We start from the raw sequence: 18,093 nt of genomic DNA on the forward strand, positions 1-18,093 counted from the left end.
GCCAAATAACATTAAAATTAATAAGCAGCATTTAAGGTGAATTACTAATCTTCTCTTTTATAAACTTAAAAGCAAGCCAATTCCATGTGATACATTCCCTATATTTGTAAAGCATTAATGCATATTCTCAGTAGGACATTTCTTAGAAGGCAAATTAGTAAAATGATTAATATATACCTACTTAACAATCTATTTCTCTAGGACCACGTTCATCTTTATGTACTTAGCTGATTTTCTTACATAAGGGATATTGAAAACATCTTTTTAATTACCATTTTGCAGCAATAGTTGAGAGTTGGGTGAACAGTAGAAACTTGAAATGACTGTAGAGAAGACAAAACTCCCTTCGATGAGACTTAACAGTTTAAGAAGAAACATTTCTTTTCTGTAGGCTGAACTGTAATCCCAATAGGGAAATACAAACAGTGCTATGGAGGGTGAATGTATACATTGCAAAACAAATGCTAGCTGGCATTAAAAAAACAGTGTAGAGGTGATAAAAATATATAGACTGGGAGCAATAAAGTACTGTCAAGAAGATGTATGTCCAATATGTACCTTATTTATTCTAAGAAGAGCATCCCATGACAAATATCTTTATTCACAGAATTGTAATTGATACCACGTGACAAAATACTGTGCCCATCCTCTTCTGAAATGTCACCTCTTCATTCACTCCCCTGTTACTGCTGCGGACTCTGTTGTGTCCATCAAAGTCATTTTGAACGTGAACTGATTTTACTGTTTTACCTAATCAGGCCTAATTAAAAGTAAACCAAGGATTCACTGTGAGACCTGGCTGATGCTACTTTACAGGAGAGATGGATAGGACTGGGTAAAAATTCCTACAAAAAACCTCTTTTTTCAGTGCTAAGCTGGGCCTCCTTACTTTAAAAATTTATTTTTTTCACTCTGACCGTTTGCTTGCTTGTTTGTCTTTTGCTGGAAAACTGAACATCGTAGCAAAGTGCATTGACTACATTATTTGGAAAGCAGCTGTTGCGTCATTTTGCCCCTGTTCCCTCCCCACTCCCACAGTCAGTGAGAGTGTTGACACTCAGTTTGCCACCTTGAATTGTACCTTACTCATGAGATCACCCTGTCCCAGCCCGCGGGAGCCCTCGCAGGCCAGCGCTCAGCGTGAATGTCGTACTCAAAGCAGAGCCCCTGGGAGTTAGACTTTTCCTCTCCGTTTTAAATGGGAAGCAGACTGAAAAGTGTATTTGAGGAATAAAGAACATCTGTCTGGTGGCTTAAGAAGGGAACTGTACTAGAGAAAAAGAAGATAATTTATTCAAAAGAAATCAAACCTCCCGTCTGTCCCCCTGTGGCAGCTCTTCTGCATTTTACTCAGCTGCAGTACTTGGTTCATGGTAAAAGGTCCCCCCCCCATGCAGAAATCCCTGGGGAACAGAAATCTCTGTGTATTTTCTTCTGAGTACGCCCCCAACGGCTTGTGCTTGTTGGAGACAGTGCAAACAGAACGCTGAGAGGTGCAAACTCGCCTGGCCTATCGGATCCAACAGTGCATCTGTGGACGAGCCTGTTCATGAGCGCTGCCAAAGCGAGCCCTCCTCGCAGGCAGGGTCGCTTACAGGTGTCCAGCCCTGGTTTAGCGAAGTCACGGGGCCGTGATGAGTTTATCTCCTTCTAAACAAATGTGCAGCCTCCTGCCGGTGCCATTCAGCATCTTACCTAGGCTGCCAAATAAATAAAATATATTTATTATTTACCAACTGTAGGCAAGTCCCTGAGACCTGAACTTCCCTAGATGCTTGCAGGAGTACTGCCCTGGGGGGTGGGGGGGAGAGTGAAAAAGGAAGGTAGATCAGGGGCTCCAGGCCGGTAATTGCCATTAAATTTATGGATCTGGGCAGCTCATTACAGCTGTATTATAACTTTTAGCTTCTTTAAGCCTTCTTTATTCTGTCAAATGCTAGTCTTTTCCTGTAACTTAGATTTTGCTTACTTTGTTATCTGCCTGTTTTACAGCTTTAGTGATGTCTAGCTCCATTGGCTAGCTTGATTCTCTGCTAAATCTTTTACTTTATTACTTTTTGGCTTTATTTGCTTAGGATAATTTTAAGCTCCTGATACATACATTTCAATGCTATACATGACAGTTACTCCACGAATTTGATACATTTGATCCTGTAAGTATCTTTAACTTATCCTGCAGAAATAGATATGACACTTTTTTTTGGATTATCATTTAAATCACTGCAATATTACCGTTATTCTAAAATTTTCTTGAGATAATGTTAGATGCTGAGAATAATTTCATTAATGACACAGGAACAAGTGCAAATGCCCCTGAAGCATTCATTAAGGATTGCTTAAGCGTTACGCTGTGCTTATGAATCCTCATGGGCTGCTTTAGAAATCCTTAGATGGATTCCTTAATACTTATGAGATTTTGCACCAAACACAGGGCTTAAGTTGAAAATTGTTTGTTTTTTTTTCTTTTTAGTAAGTTAGCCACGGTCCAAACTTGCTGAGGTAAATATCTAAGAACTAGTAAATGTTTCTTGACAGAAAAATATCTCACCGAGTATAGAGCCTTCACAGGGTGCCAGGGATCTTCAGCTGCAACAAAAGTCCAATTATTGTTTAGTGATGGAAGAGTGAGTTATTGCTCAAGAAATAACAGCTTTCATCAAGAAATATTGTTCCTGAAAGTTCCTAGCCTCCACGTGCCAGATAATCAGGGAGCAGCGTCTGGTAACAGCACACTGAGGAGGGCAAGACCGGATGGTAGGTAATTACTATTGATTAGCTTGTAACTGATTCTTTGGAAGTCAGATGAGGTGCAGGGATGTACGGTTAGAGCTGAAAAATTATTTTTCATTCATTGAAAGAAAACAGTTACATGTTTTTCAGCAGTGCGTGGTTGCATGGGTGTCCCTGTAAGCAGTCTGTGCTGTTCTCTCCTGTTCCTAGGGCAATGATTGAGTGCAACTGCCCTTCAGCCTGACCGTTGCTCCTTGTTTCTCTCTACCAAAACCCAGCGGGCCTCGTGTAGCCACCGAGCACTCTGTGCGAGTATAACCCTTTTTACCTCCACCAGTTATCATCTCCTCTGCTGCAAAGCCTACTTGCAGGAATCTAGCCCTGCCCTTTGTTTTTCTGCTCTGCTCTATACATGGTGGAGGTTCTTCCACCGGCTCACGGAGCTTCGCTTCATTGATTATTTTTGTACTTTGCTCCTCGGGATTGGCTGAATATAGCTAATCTCAATCATAAAGAAGGCAGGTGTGGGGGATCAAATTGCATTTCCTGGAGAGGGAATTGAGGCTTCGTGAGGAGGGACTGGAAGACAGGAGCTGAGGTAGATTGATTTTTATCCACACATATAAATAAGCCTTCCGAGTAGCAGTTGCAGCAATTGGCAGAAGTGTCGAGCTTGCCACTTTAGCTAGGCAGAATCAGATGGGTTTTACTCTGCTGTTGTGTTAATGTGATTAAAATCCTCAGATGGCAGTGTCCATTGATCCAGAGCCCTGCAGAGATGTCACTGTTCGGGTATGCTTAATGAGGTCCCTGGAGAGGGAAGGAAATAAGTTAAGCCTGGTTTTCTTTCCAGTTTTGTCAATAATAAGGACAAAGAAATGGTTTGGGGAGCCAGGTGAGTTGTGACTCAGAAATCGGCCAACGAGAGGGAAGGGCTGAAGGGAGTGGCCCCACATGAGGGATTTATTGCCGAGGAGAAAAAAAAGACTGATGCAAGGAGCACAGTATCTGCCCTCACTTGAAAACCACAGAGCGAGCTGTCACTTTAATATACCTCATTTCCCTCCCCAAAATTTATCACACGGGAAAGTAATAACCACCCAGGCATGTATGCATATGCTTATGGGTATATAAACCTGCACAAATGATATATTATTTCTTAGAGCCATGTAAAATATTTGCACAATTTTTAAATCACTCTGAGCTGGCCTGGCTTCAGGTTTTGGTCCCAACTGAAAACCCAAGTGATTTGCATTGAAAAGCTTGCTGGGGAGACATCTGGATCAGATACAGTAGAACGGTCTGAAAAGCAGGGCTTGTGTGTTTGCTTCAGTGATGGGAGGCTTTTTTTAGAGATGGAAGGGGAATTCTCTCAAATTTTGCTTTGGGATTTTGATAGGACAGAACCCAAACCTCAAAGTATGTGTGAACTTATGCAACGAAAAGTCTTCTGCCAAAAAGAGTGATAAAACCTGCAAAGATCAGCACAACTTTTGCTCACACACATGGTATTGAGACCTAGAGCACCGCATTATAAAACACTTCCAGTACTGCTGACCACCAGGTTTTAGGGTAAGTTAGCGCCACACAGAGAAAAGCGTATGTTATTCCTCATCTCCCCCTTTTCTTACCTTTTTCTTTACAATACTGTGGCTTGGACTCCACCCTGAATGGAACTCCATCACCTTCTAGGGGGGCAAGGGAGGACTCTGCTGGTGAGCTGCGAGACCCATCTGTTCTCCTTCAGGAGGTGGGCAGGGGGAGAGGCTGAGGAGCAGCAAGAGGTTAGAAGGAAGGTTTTGCTGTTGGGGCTTGTTAAATTCTTGGTGTTCTCATGTCGTGCCCTCGCACAGATGGTAACTGTTTGAGCAAGTATGTTTTGGAGGCCTCTAATTCTGTTATGCAGAGCAGTGGATTAGATAGATAGAGAGAATATGTAACAAGCATATATAATAGGAATGGTACTTAATACAGCGTTGGTATGGTTCCTGTTCCTTTCTCAACCGTGTCCCAAGTGTATTTCCAAGCTTTGAATCAACGCTGGGATTTTCTGTCACGCTCTGAAGGAACCATATTTGAATCAACATCCAGCAGAGAGAGGCAAACTTGTGTCTTAAATGCCTTTTCAATGGCTTCCCAGGGCAGAGTAGCTGCTCTGAGCACGGTGCCACATTATGAACTTCGTAGTGCCAAGGCTGGCTGGAAAGACTCCTGCCTTCCCCGGCCTTCATTTTGCCGGCTGTGGCTGAGAGCAATGAAACTGTGTTGTTAAAAAACAGGTGGAGGAGGGACTGTTTTAGCTGCATCGTTCGCCAGTCCCATTAAGCAGCATGGCCACGCAACCAGTCAAATCGGCGCAGCTGGGCAGGACAGTGGTGGGGGAGCTTCAGGGCGGGAGGACCAGCGGAGCTCGCTGTGGGATGCGTGGATATGGGAGCTCAAAGCAGAGGGGCCACAGAGATTGCCCATCGCTAGTTATCACCTACACCTCCTCAAAAAAAACCAGAACGTTTTCAAATAATGCATACCCTCATCTGGAGAGGTAAAATTGCAAGTGGGAACAAAAACGTTAGTCATTTCAAGCTTTCAGGGGGTTTGGAAGCTAAGGCATTTCTTAGTCTAAAACATTCCTGAAAATTGTGCTCTTAATTACAATAGTTTAGTCATTGTGAAGAATATAGATACCTTATGACCTTTCAGACACATGGGCTGAAGAGGATGAGTACTGCGTTCTTTTTAAAGAATGAGATTAACATTAAGTGCTCTTACAAGACTGTTTTGTTAATTTTTTTAAACGTGCTTTTAAAGGTGTTCAGTTAGCATGGGAAAAAGGTACGTCATGGGACCAAGGCGCTTTTCCCATAATTTTTTCTTGTTCCTACTCATTGTGAGAGAATAAATAATGGTCCCAAATAATTTTATCAATAGGCTAGGCCTTGGAGGACACAAGTGCACAAGGGAGTTACTGTGCTTTCAGTTATCTGCCGGCAACTGAATGGTGGTAACTGAGCGCGGGGTTCTCTAAACACAGTTACAAAGGGCTAAAACACGGTAGCAGTAACCTCCTTCTCTGATATTACAGTTTTAACACTAAAATACAGTTTTACACTAAAATTGCCATAGACAGAATAAGCACATAAATAGTTACCATTGTTCATCAGCACCAGGGAAGACTCGGTAACATGTTTTCATATCTGTGCCCATAGTTTTGTTAAAGGAAAATACGGGAAAATGATAGCTAGTGTGTGATCAATTTTTTTGCCCCAGTGAAACACAAACAATGCAGAGCAGAAAGGAGTTCAACTTAAGTGCGCGGTAATGTCATGGTAGTCCTAAATCCCAAACATACAAGACCCAAGTATTCAGTCCTCTGCAAGACTGATTTTGAAATAATGAGATTTTTTCTTTTTACAGCGAGAGTTTAGGTTCCTGGTTTTGTCGATGGTTGACTCGCTGGTTATGTGTTCAGGCTCTTTCTTCATCAACGTGGGTAGATAGAAGAAGCCTTTTAAAATGAACTTCCCACAGAATCAGTTGCTGCTGAATGGGATTAAAGAACTGCATTTCTGTAGTTTTATCAACGGAGGGCATTAGTAAAGGAAAACAGGAGGTTTTTAAGAACATTGCCATTGAATTTTCCACCTCACTAGTGTGTTTTTTTGTACTTGCCCATGTCACAAGGAGTTAGGCGTTTAAAACCACCCCCCGTCATGGATTCTGACCCATACGTGATTTTCCTCTGGAGTTCACTGGTGCGAGAAAGGGGATCAGCAGGGAGCATTAATAGAAACCAGCCACAATAATGAGAACAACTGCAAAAATTCCATGAGGGAGAAAAATCCAAATATTTTCTCCTATGGCAGGGTCGGCTACTGGGGTCTGGTCCTATGCAAATTCAGGGAGTGGGACAGTGGATGGGAGATAGAAGCAGGGATGCTTGTAAAACTCACTCTGTAAGTTCACGTTCTCTGTGGCTTGTGTCCACCTGTGTCAGGTCAGATCCACACTGGTGTTTGCCTAATACGTCAAGGGAAAACAGAGGGAAAGCAAGAGTCTGGCTGAGTCTGTGGAAGGCACGCATTGCTGTTATCTGGTCTTCTGGCTGGGTGGGGAAGTTTTCAGCTGTTTGTGTTTCTAGGACAGCACAGCTTTGTAAACTTGCAGTGTGTCTCTCTGCACATCACTCTGTATTTTTAGGTCTTGAAAGCACGCTGCCAAAATACCAGATGTGCCAACGATGAAAATGTGATGTTAGGAGGCATAACAACAGCTTTTATGTCTGTTAACTATTTGTCTTTAAAAATATAGGTGTACCTTGGGTAATTACGATAGAGGGCTTGGGGCCTTGAAGGTTTAGAGAGTAACTTTAAAAATGAAAAGAAAATCTATAGTATGTCAAAGGACTCTCTGAAGAAAATTCCTCCTGCTGGAATGTGTTTACTGTTAATTCACTAATACTGTTTTCACTCATACAGGGTGAGGTCAGACCTCTTTCTGCTTACATCAAATGGACCTCGTGGGTAGGGCACTGAACCACAACTCAGGATGCTGCACATCATTTCTCATCCTGGCTCAGACGCAGGTTTTTGACAGGACACTTAAATTTCAGTTTGCCTCACCTCTGTCTTTGCAAGGGGTCTTATGCTTAGATACTTTACGAGGCTGTCGCAAGAGTAAAAGCCATTAAGGACTGTGAAATACTCACAAATACAATGCCAAGGGCCTTGGAGATGCCAACACAGACAGAAGTCTGAAGGAAGTTAGGTCTGAACCTGAAGACACCCCAGCCTACGAACAGCTTTGTACTTAGCAGTTCTTCACACAGGGACGTCTGACCTAAAGCAGTTGCTGGCCTGAATGTTGTTGAAGCATTGGTAATTCCAGGACAGCCCAAGCTGGAGGTAATAGGTCACTTGGCTGTTGGAAAGCAGGCAAGACCAAAATTTGGTACAGCAGCGGTAAGGTCTGCTCTGTTGAGAGAGAATGGAGGTGTCACAGGGGGATTCGATGAGGAGACAGGGTCTTCTGGGGAGGTACCTGGATCAGTTGTGGGAGGTAAAACAGGGAAGTGCTTTACAAGTGTTTTATAAGAACAGTCTTTCTGCAGGATGGGGTCTCCCTCTCTTGATCACTAACCTTGGGGTTGCTTGAAAGCACTTCAGAAATGTTGAAGGATGATGGAACATCAGCCTAATTACATTAATTTTCTTTGCCATTTCTTACAAAAAAACCAGTTAGGCTAAGTTCATCAGCTGCAATTTGAACAAGTGTCTCTCTAGGATTTCAAGGTAGCTCACCATTAAGAAGTCCCTTCTTCTAAATGCTTGTAAAATGCCTCATAAATTTAGAGTTAAGAGAGACCAAATCCGTAGTCAGTACTATTCTTTTTCGAACTTTTTGATCACTTTGATGAGTACCATGTTGCTGTGTATCTTTCACTGACCAAGAGACCAATTCATTTAATTTGGAAAATGTAACCCTCAGTTCCACAAACCTAACAAAATATTTTTAATAACCAGGTGCAGACTTACAAAGCTGGTTCTTCTAGTCAGTTATTAATATACATGAATATTTCATATAGGCTGTCCTTCTGTCACATTGACCATTTAGGATGTTGGGTGCCAGATCCTTTTCTAGGCTGCTTTTCTGTGAAATTAGAGGACACGTCATACTGCGCTGACTCAGCCACATCTCTCATTAACTCCTTGAGAGCAAAATAAGAGCCATTAATTCCATGTAGGTCACTGAACAACAGCCAAATGATCTCTTTCAGTCATTGCCCATATTTCATTTGTTCTTAATGATTGGTTTGTTAGTGTATGGTTTCCCACTGTACAGTAAAAACATTCGGATTTTGCAATCAAAGATAAGCCTAAAGCAACCTCATAGTTTCTACACCTGTTTAAATACAAGAAGATCCAGGATTTTATGGAATTGCATTTGGATAAAATCAAGGCAAACTAGGACAGGAGTCACATCTGACAAGGTTTAGGTAGTCTGCGAACCTCTTAGTGAAACTATATATTCAAATTTTCATAGGCATAATTGACTCTTCCTCTCTTTTGGAGAATTTACTCCATCTAGAAGATCCAACTGTTTCTTAACATTGCACCATCATGTATTGCACATTGACTAGTGAAGGTAGTACTGCTCCTCCCTTCCCTGTGCAAAGCCAGCCAGATGTGGATGAATGTGCACATCATTGGGAAAAAAAAAAAACAAAACCAAACACAAAAGGAGTTAAGAGGTGATTCATTTTTTTAAAAAAGAAGGGGAGGAACAGCTGCAATGAAATTGGGCCAGTCCACAAATACTCAAGAGCAGCTTGGGTGTCAGAAACCCGGGCAAAGCAACTGTGAATTCTGGTGGGTTGTGCTGCTCCTTTGCTACGTTCCTGCACACGTCCACCCCCCAGAAAGTGGGGCCCACATTCGCTCTCTGTGATACCCTGTGAACACGTGCCCACGGCCTCTAAAGTTTAAGGAAACTTAATTAGCCAGGAAACATATTTCTCACTCGTCCTTTGCTTCCGTATGCTGGAAGGTTGGTGTGTGACGGCAGCTCTCGCCAGTCCCCTCCCCGCGGTGGAATGAATGCCGTCTCTGTCGGGCAGGCTAGGGGAGGTTACGCTCATGGTTTTAATTCTTCTCCCAGCCTTGAAACAGTCTGGCATGTCTACCCACAAAATGATTTTGGAACAATAGGCTTTAAATAAGCACCCAGGTACCAGTAAAAGTCAGTAGGCTGTTGGTCCATAATTCTGGTCAGCACAAACCAGACCCTAATATCCTTTCCTCATTTGGCACCACCCAGATAACCATTTTAATCTGGACATCCCCTTTCTTTTTGTCTCAACTTTAAAAAGAAACTACCCTCACTACAGCCATATCTTGGAAGAACTGGAAAAAATGCAGTTTCATATTTTTTTTACAGATTTTGAGGCCAGACTCCCATAAACCTCCTGATTTAGCTACTAAAATTTTGCTTGAACGTCTTGTCTTTTTGACAGAAAGGTTAGCAATTTCCCAGAGTACTCGGCTCCTGTGGGACCTGAAGCCACTGCAAAATGAAAGCGCAGATTTTAGCTGGGGAGCAGGCTAACAGTTCGTAAAATCTTCTGTCTTTCCCACTGGTTTGATAGTATAGTCACTGCAGCAATAGCAAAGCAGCAAGCACACTGTGATCTGACTACCTCAGCTGCCCACGTGGATAATGGTTTCGGTAAATCTTCATATAATACAGCTGTATATATAGTGTGTGGCTGCCGTACAAATGCATGTTCCCAGAACTCCTGCCCTCTTTGCTAGGTAGGACCTATCTTCGTGTGCTTCCTCCCTGGAAAGGGACATTTCCCAACACTGGTCTGACAACTTTATCTGAAATCACCTCAGAAAAAATCATTCTGTGGCAAGCTTGGAAAAAAACTTTCCTTCTGCTGGTTTGTGAGGCAAGCGGCCCCTTCAACGCTTGCCTCCGACGATGTCTCTGTGTCTTTTTAGTCAGCAAAACCTAGTGTTCCGTCTCACGTGGCCATAGCAGGGTTTTGTGGGAGACGGATGGAAATCTCCTGCAAACAGTTTCATTTTCGTCAACAAAATCCATCGGTTTCTTAAGAAAGCTGTCACCTAGCCCTGTCCCTGCTGTGTCACCCGCTTGGTGCCTGTCATTGATGGACTGGTTCTCTGGGACCACATTCCATGAGACCGCAGAAGGTGAGAGTGATTTGAAAGAAGCTTGCCCTTGCCAGGTGGAGAAAATGATGTCTGAAAATGTGGAGCAAATGTCTGAAAGATGCGAGACATCCCTTCACATGGAGATGCACCCACCTTGGTACATGCTGCTTGATCATACCAGGAGTTTCTGAGTTTCTTTACTGATCTGGGGGCAACTGCCCTGTTGGGAAGTTGAAACCTGTCTGCTGAAGGTGGCTTGAGATGCATTTCTTCTCAAGAAACTTAGTTCAGAGAGTTGTTTCTCTTACAGATGCTTTCTTTGTGCATTTCACCAGTATCAGGTCGCATTTTACGTGTTTTCTGCTGCTTGGCTAAGTACAGAAATACTCTGTTGCCCTTTTACAGTAGCTGCTTTCTCTAGGCGTGCTCTCGGACCACCCTGTCACTCTGACCTCTCTGACCAAGGGGTCGTCCCGCACCCCGGTGCATCCCGCACGCCTGTGCCACAGCATCAGCGCCGCAGCTTCTTCCTCTTTCCTGAGGACCTCGGGTTTTAAATCAGCAGGGCACAGAAAGGCCATTTTATTGTGTTAGGAGAGCAGCTCTTCAGCAGCAGAAGGGAAACTTGATCTGACCACTGAAATCCTCCTGCTGAACAGAACAGGAAGGTGAAGGTGGTTTGATTTGTCACGAAGGAAGGTGTAGGATGCTCCACGTTCTTCACCTGCTGACCTTTAAACAGTTCTTTGTAATTCAAGGGTGCTCCCTCTGTAAATATTCTGCCTGCTAAAATGAAAAAAAACCCGCTTCCCTTCTTTCTCACCATTACAGTACAAGCAGGGTGCAGCCTGAGGGCTGTGACTCCACACGTAAGGTGATCTCGGCTGCTCTCCCAGGACCACCATGTGGCTTTCACGGAGGAGAACCATGCCCTCTCTGCCACCTCCCTGTGATCCCGGGGCACAGACTCACCGGCTGCGACTCCTGTGAGTTGCCATGTAAGCACGTCGGGGCAGAATTAAGATTTCTTCTCTCCTCCAGCCAGGCCCCAGGCTGGAAGCTGGAGCTGGACCCGTGGGAGCTCCATCTGGTTGCGCAGCTGGCCTGCTGCCGGACTAGGCCAGCACAGCCACGGCAGAGGATAGTCCGACACCTCAGAGACTGGTCAAACCAGTTGGGCACGGGTGGTTTGGGGCAGCGTTGAACAGGCTGTGGGGCTGGGTAAGGAGGGCTCTGCTTGAAGTCCCTAACCAGCCCTTAATTTTGCGCAGCGCAGCTGGGTCTTGCCGTCTGCAGGCTCCATGCTGCTCTCTGCTGGTGCTGGGTACGCAGGATGGCATGCTTCCGAAAATAAAGATGTTCCACTTTTCACAAGTAGCTTGTAGCTAACATATTTTACATTCCCCTTAAGCCATAGTCAAGACTCTTATCCTCTTCGATGCCATTTTTACCTAGTTCTGCGGATACGCTTTGCATGGTGTGTTTGCTTAGTTTAAAGATTTATTTAAGACACAAACCAGAGCAGAGAATTTCCACTCTGTGATTATGACAGCACTAAAGTCCTTTAGGAAATGTTGCTATATTCTGTGCTGAACTGTTATTTCATTTTTATTTTTTTATGTGGAAGTCACATTCCCTGCTCGGTTCTGCAGTGTTGATCCTGGAGTGGGATGTCCAGAGGTGTTGGGGGCCAAGCGCGGCGATGGATCTGCATAGAAAGCAGCCCTAGCAAAAATGGGCAGCGTCTTCCTCGCCGTGAGGAGGAGCTGAGCCCGCCACAACAGCAGCTGGGGCTGAACTGAAGTCCTGAGCTACCTGCTGCCCTCTCAGGCCTTTGAGAAAGAAGCCCTTCACTCCTTCCTGGGAAGCAGGATGGAGGGAACAGAAAGCAGTAACGGGCTTCGGCCACTAACACCGGCTTTCTCTTCCCATCAGCTAACGCCCCAGCCCTCAGTTTCCCTCCTTAATGCTGCGCCTGACCCATGCATGGGATGTGTTTTGAGGCCCTCGTTTGAAAACAAAGTTTGTGAGGGAAAAGTGTTAGTTTTTATTTTACTCAGGGATACACTTTGATCGTATCATGGACGGTATAATATCAGTTGGGCATTTGTTAATCTACCAGAGAAGTCACTGCCTGAAGGGAGGAGAATGTAGGACATTTTGAGTCTGAATAGATGAGAAAGCTGCATTAGCCGGTGCAGTTTGTTTCTGATCGGTCTCTCTAGTTGGAAAAGGCTGTAATTGTACAGTAATTCACTGCTACCTTATTTCTAAAATCCCTGCAGATGATTCCCACCAGACAGACTGCTTTGGTAAGCAGTTCATTTCAATACCTCACAAAAGCTACAGCAGAGAGCAGGGCGAGAACAAAATGAAGCAGAAGTGATTTACTGAGCAAGCAATGTCATCACTCTGCTGCGCATCGTGTCTTTGCAAGATAGAAATTTGTTGGTTGATCTTACCTCACAGAACAAACAAGATTAGGTGGCAGAGGCACAAAAAGCAGTCCTGTCTCTCTGGGTCCAAGGCACATTTGCAGGCGTGCATTAGGTCTTTTTCTGTCTCCGGGGGTGTGTGCTTGTTGGCACGGTGGTGTTTTGGCATGCAGCACATCTCACAAACAGCTACCTGCTCATGGCGTCTCCTTAGGTAATTGAATCAGTTACTTCCAGCTTACATCCAGTTACCTTCCTTCCTCCTTATTTTAAGCCTTCCCTTGGGAATTATGTGAAAATGTAACTTGGTTTTTACTGATAAAAAATTCAGATTGGTCTAAGGCGCACCATTTACAGCAGTAGCCAGAGTCACTTCTTCTAGAGTCATGAAACTAGAGGAAGCCACCGTGCTGTGAAATTATAGAAAAGTAAGTGTGTGAGTGTGCGTGTGCGTGTGCATGCACTCCAAGGAGAGCTCTGCGGTAGTTGCTAAACAAAAAGACACGAAGAACTACATCATCATAATCTCAAGGACAGCAAAGTGAAACTCGGTAATCCCCACAGGGCAAATACTCTTTGCCTCTCTTATCAGCCCAGATTAAATCCCTGGGGTCCATACTCAATCACGTACAGTTAAGCCAACGTTTGCCTGCTCCTCAAGCAGGCGCTTTTCTCGTCTGAGTTTGTGTTCGTGGCACAGAATTCTCTTTGGTTTTAAAACTTTAATAATAAATCATATTTTAGGAAAGCAGTACAGCTTCTGTACAAGGAAAGGCGTATTGCTTGCAGCTATTTGATTTCATGATTTAAAATTTCCTTTTTCCCCCCCCATTTTAATGTCAGCACTGAGGTATTTGCTAATGGGAGAACCAGCATATCATTAGATACTCGGCCTGATCTTCCTCCACCCAGTTTTGTCACCACCCAAAGCATAGGAGCAAGCCACAGCCTGCCCTGGCTAGCTTGAGGAGTTCCCTGCCTCAGGAAGTGATCAGATCACATCTCTGTCAGGATGTCTTGTCTTTTTGGGAATGAGAAATGCAGCTCCTGAGAAAAAAACAAAAAAAAAGGGCATGTGTTAAGTGCCAGAGAGAATACACAGAACGAGTTGCACCTTGTTTCAAAACTCCTCCAACAGGCTTTGGCACTCTCTGATGAGTTAAAAGGACCAACCCCCGAAAGAGACCTGAGAAAAGCGTGCTGAGAGCGCATTTCTGGGAGGGAACAACCCTGCACGGAGAGGGTGCGGAGATGCTAAGAATACCGCACTCTTTCTTCTGCATGCAGGGGTGGATGAACATGAGAGACTGCAACGGGCTGTCTTGCCTAGGCCTGGGAATATGTGCGTTGCTTTGGGCAGTGCTAATGGGAAACCCAGACTCGGCTGAACTCCTCAGTACACCTGCTCCACAGCAGGATGGGGTTTTATTTGCACATAGCACAAGAGGACTCATGTGGCAGCAGAGCCCACGAGCCAATACTGCCATACAAGTAGCAGATAATAAGCGGCGCTTCTTAAGTGCTCACCGTTGTCTGAATTTCCCGATGGCCCAGTGAAACCTCAGGCATCAAAATGTGATGGTGCGGGAGCCAGGACGTAACACCCACCTCTCCCCAGGCATGACCTGGCTGTAGAGCCCTGTCTGTGGTGCCACTGGCAGCGTGGTGCTCCTCTTGGTTGCGCAGTGCATGCGGTAGACAGGGGAGAGCAAGGTGCATGGCTCCTTAGCAGCAGGCAGGTTTGACTGGGTATATCAATGCTGCAGATTTGGAAATCTAACTGCTTTGTGCAAAAAACATGAAAACTTATGTTAACAGCTTTTATGCTCAGCAGGCTTACTCGAGCCATCTAGTCTGACCAAGTAAGAACTGCCACAGACATCAATTTTTGAGGCTGCCTTGGTGATTTTAAAATACGTTTTTTAATACTGACTTTACAAGACAAGGATGAGTAACAGAGAATCTATAACATCTGATTAACCGTTCCTTATTTCACACACTTTGCATAAATGGTAGCTTGCATTGCCCACGTGTCTACCCATCAGTTTTAGGTGGCTTGGTTTGCCTGCTGCCATGTGATAATCATGAAAGACACCAAGGCAGAGCAGAAACCAGAGGATTCATGAGTAGGACAAGGTCGCAAAGAAGTTGTGGAGGAGGAGATATGTTGTGAGGGGAGATAAGATGGAGCTGGGTAGAGGCACAGGGATATGTGACATAGGCATAAAGTAAGATATACTCAACCCCAAAGGAGATTGGGAGATTCTTTGCTCCATTTTTCTGAAAGCTGCTTGTTCCACCCAGTATTCGTCACAACTTCTGAAGGGCCAACAAGCTACAATGGTAGACAATGGGCAAGCATGTTCTCGCCATAAAACAGTGAAGCAATTCCTTTTGCAGAGTTCCTCGATGCTGAGACAAGCCTTTGTTCCTTACATCAGCTTTTGTTATCTGAACCTATCCCCTTTGTAATTGCACTAATTAATACCATTGCAAATCTCTTGATGTTTCTCATTTACAGAACACTCTTACCTTGTGTCTCACTGTGATGAGGTGAGGGTGAACCTGCTGTTTATGTCTTGATTCAAGTAGTCAGTTCCTCTGTTGGCAATGTCCTGTTAAGAGATGAAGTATGAAGTCAGCATGTCCACCAAAACACCAGCCCTGCCCGAGAACCCCCACCCAAATCTGTGTGCCCCACCAGGGTTTGTCTGTGCTCAGAGCCCTGTGGGGGTAACAAACACAGGGAGAGACAAGAGAAAACTCTGAGGAAATCAGAAGAGGGAATTGGTCCTGATTATGTTGATGATGGCTCTTTATCAGCTCATTTCTTGTAGTCTCCCACCTATCAGCATCAAAACTCTGCATGTTGTTTCCAGCTGAAGTAGATGTCTTCCTGAAAACTGAAGGATCTTTCCTGTAGTAATGAAATAAAAAACACTGATGTTACTGTTCCAGACTTTCACCAGGAGATACGGCTGCAGTCCAGTTTACAAATCTGGGTTCAGAATAACCTCCTAGAAGCCAGCAGAGTTGCTCCACCTTTAAGGCTGTCTCAAACTGAGTATTTCAGCGCATTTATGGTTGCCTTCTCATAATGATTGGAAGTGATGGCATGTAGATTTCCAAGTGTCCACTCAACTTTCTTAATTTTCTCTTTTTGTTTTAAAGTATATTCGGTGCTGTTCGAACTGGTGCTTATATGCTGTACATTTTGATGACCAAAGGCCTGAAGCAGTCAGTGTGTGACCAGAGTTTTTACATTGGACCTGTCAGCAAATTCTGGGCGTATGCATTTGTGCTAAGCAAAGCACCCGAACTAGGTGAGTACCCTCTCTGCCTTTCTCTCGCTATGCATATTTAGAGCAGAAACGTCTGTGCAGGAAGCACAAGAAGGGTCTCAGTGCTGTCGAAACCCTGTTTTAGTCTTAGAAAATCTGAGTGAACAAAACCAACCCCAAACTCTGCAGGTTTTAGTCTCTAGAGATTTAAGTCCAGCTTGGCTGAAGTTAGAGCAATGTGCAGTTGGATAAGACCATTCCCAGCTCAGGAATAAACTACAGTGATTATACACAGCAGGGCAGTCGGGGTAAGAGCAGTCTGGTCCATACCTCTTCCTTAGCTACTCGTAGGCAAATACAAATAGCGTAACCAGCCGTCACTCAGCCTGTGGGTGCAGAAGTGAAGGGTGGGCTACAGCAGCTGTGTCAGCAAGAAGCTTTGAGTCAGGTTCTGCCTTGGTTTCTGCAGCATTCATCCATAAATACACATGTAGGCGTACAATTATGAACAGTAACATGCTTCCTCCCTAAACATTGAAAGCTGTGGCTGGCTGCTTCCTCCAAATAGAAACCAATTTCCCATAATATCTGTAGCTTTTCCAGCCCTGATTCTTATAAACTTCTGTCTCTCCAGCAACTTTTTTGCTAAGGATACTTATGATATACATGCCAAAGCCAGTCTGCGGGTGTTGTCATCCTGTGGCTTATTAGTGTAAGAAAAGATTGTTTTAATGGGAAGGAGGAGGCAGCAATTTAGCAGCCCTCCAGCTTTCATTTCAGAGGATGCACTTACTAAACCTCAAAGGGCTGCAGCGCTCGCTGTGTTCAGATGTACAGCAAAAATAAGTCTTTACCTTTCAGCAGAGAATTTGATTCAGTAAATTACGGGATAGCAATTAATCGGCATAAAAACTGGAAAGAGACAGACACCAGTTGCCTTGCTGTGTCAGAGTCCCACCCATGATTTCCTGATGCTTAAATTACTGCAAAACCACAGAAATTTATTTGCTAAAACTGGAAAACATCAGCTAGAACTGCACGGCAACAATAAATTGAATCTATGCTTACTTATTAAAATGTGAGTGAACATCTTGCAGCTAATGAAGTAAACAGTAGCATTACAGCTTATTACAGACCTTGTGCAGACGGTGCAGTTTGGGTCCCACCCATCACTAATATTCATGATTTGGATTTCCTGGGATACATATGCATAGAAGTAAGTTCCTAGATGCAAATCTCAGGGATCTTTTTGGAAACACCGTGTCTATAACAATAGAAAACAAGTAACATACACGTCTCTCTCTTCTCTAATTGAGATGCTCGGTGCAATCATGAGATGCAGAAGGAAGAAAGCAGCAGGAAAGAGGAATAAAATTTACTTTTCTACAGTAGCAACAGGAATTTGCAGAAAAGGATGTGCATTTCAACATAAACCAAATTTCTTTCTAGAAGCACTTTTTCCGGCAATTATGTTACATACCTTTCAGTATTGTAGGTTGCATATGCAATAGCTTTTTGCATAGCACCTCAGAAAGCTCTATGGAGTTTAACTGGGTTGTTTGCAGGTAGGCATTTGAATCGGAGGACTCTGTGCGGCTGCTTCCCTATCAAGCTACGTTTCTCTTCTAGTCACAGTATATAATGGACAGTCTCACAGTCAGAGATGATGCACGTACATCCACCTACCTCACCTCAGACTTTCATGGATTATGTTTGCAGCAAAGGGCTACCAAGTAGACCTGTGGAGGTTTCAAACAGGGGTTATCCACACAGGAAGATTTGGATACGTTGGTTTTGCAAAGATTGCATAAAGATTAGGAGGCAAGCTGTCTCTCGGATCAGACAGCCTCTCAAATCTTGAGTTGAGGTGGTTTTTCATAGAATCCTAGAATCATAGAATGGTTCGGGTCAGAAGGGACCTTAAAGGTCATCTAGTTCCAACCCCCCCTGCCATGGGCCTGGACACCTCCCACT

General features: G+C 44.1%; 1 protein-coding gene across 3 annotated transcripts in view; it reads left to right on the forward strand.

Annotated features, from left to right (window-relative positions):
* The window catches only part of ELOVL6 (ELOVL fatty acid elongase 6), a 211,743-nt gene that overhangs the window by 190,963 nt on the left and 2,687 nt on the right, over positions 1–18,093 (forward strand). For all 3 annotated transcript variants that reach the window (XM_074589359.1, XM_074589360.1, XM_074589358.1), the window contains one exon: positions 16,010–16,161. In XM_074589359.1, coding sequence (XP_074445460.1) covers positions 16,010–16,161 — 152 coding nt within the window. The remainder of the gene's footprint in view (positions 1–16,009; positions 16,162–18,093) is intronic.

Source organism: Larus michahellis, chromosome 5 (genome assembly GCF_964199755.1).
Source record: "Larus michahellis chromosome 5, bLarMic1.1, whole genome shotgun sequence".
In the NCBI taxonomy this organism is placed as follows: Eukaryota; Metazoa; Chordata; class Aves; order Charadriiformes; family Laridae; genus Larus; species Larus michahellis.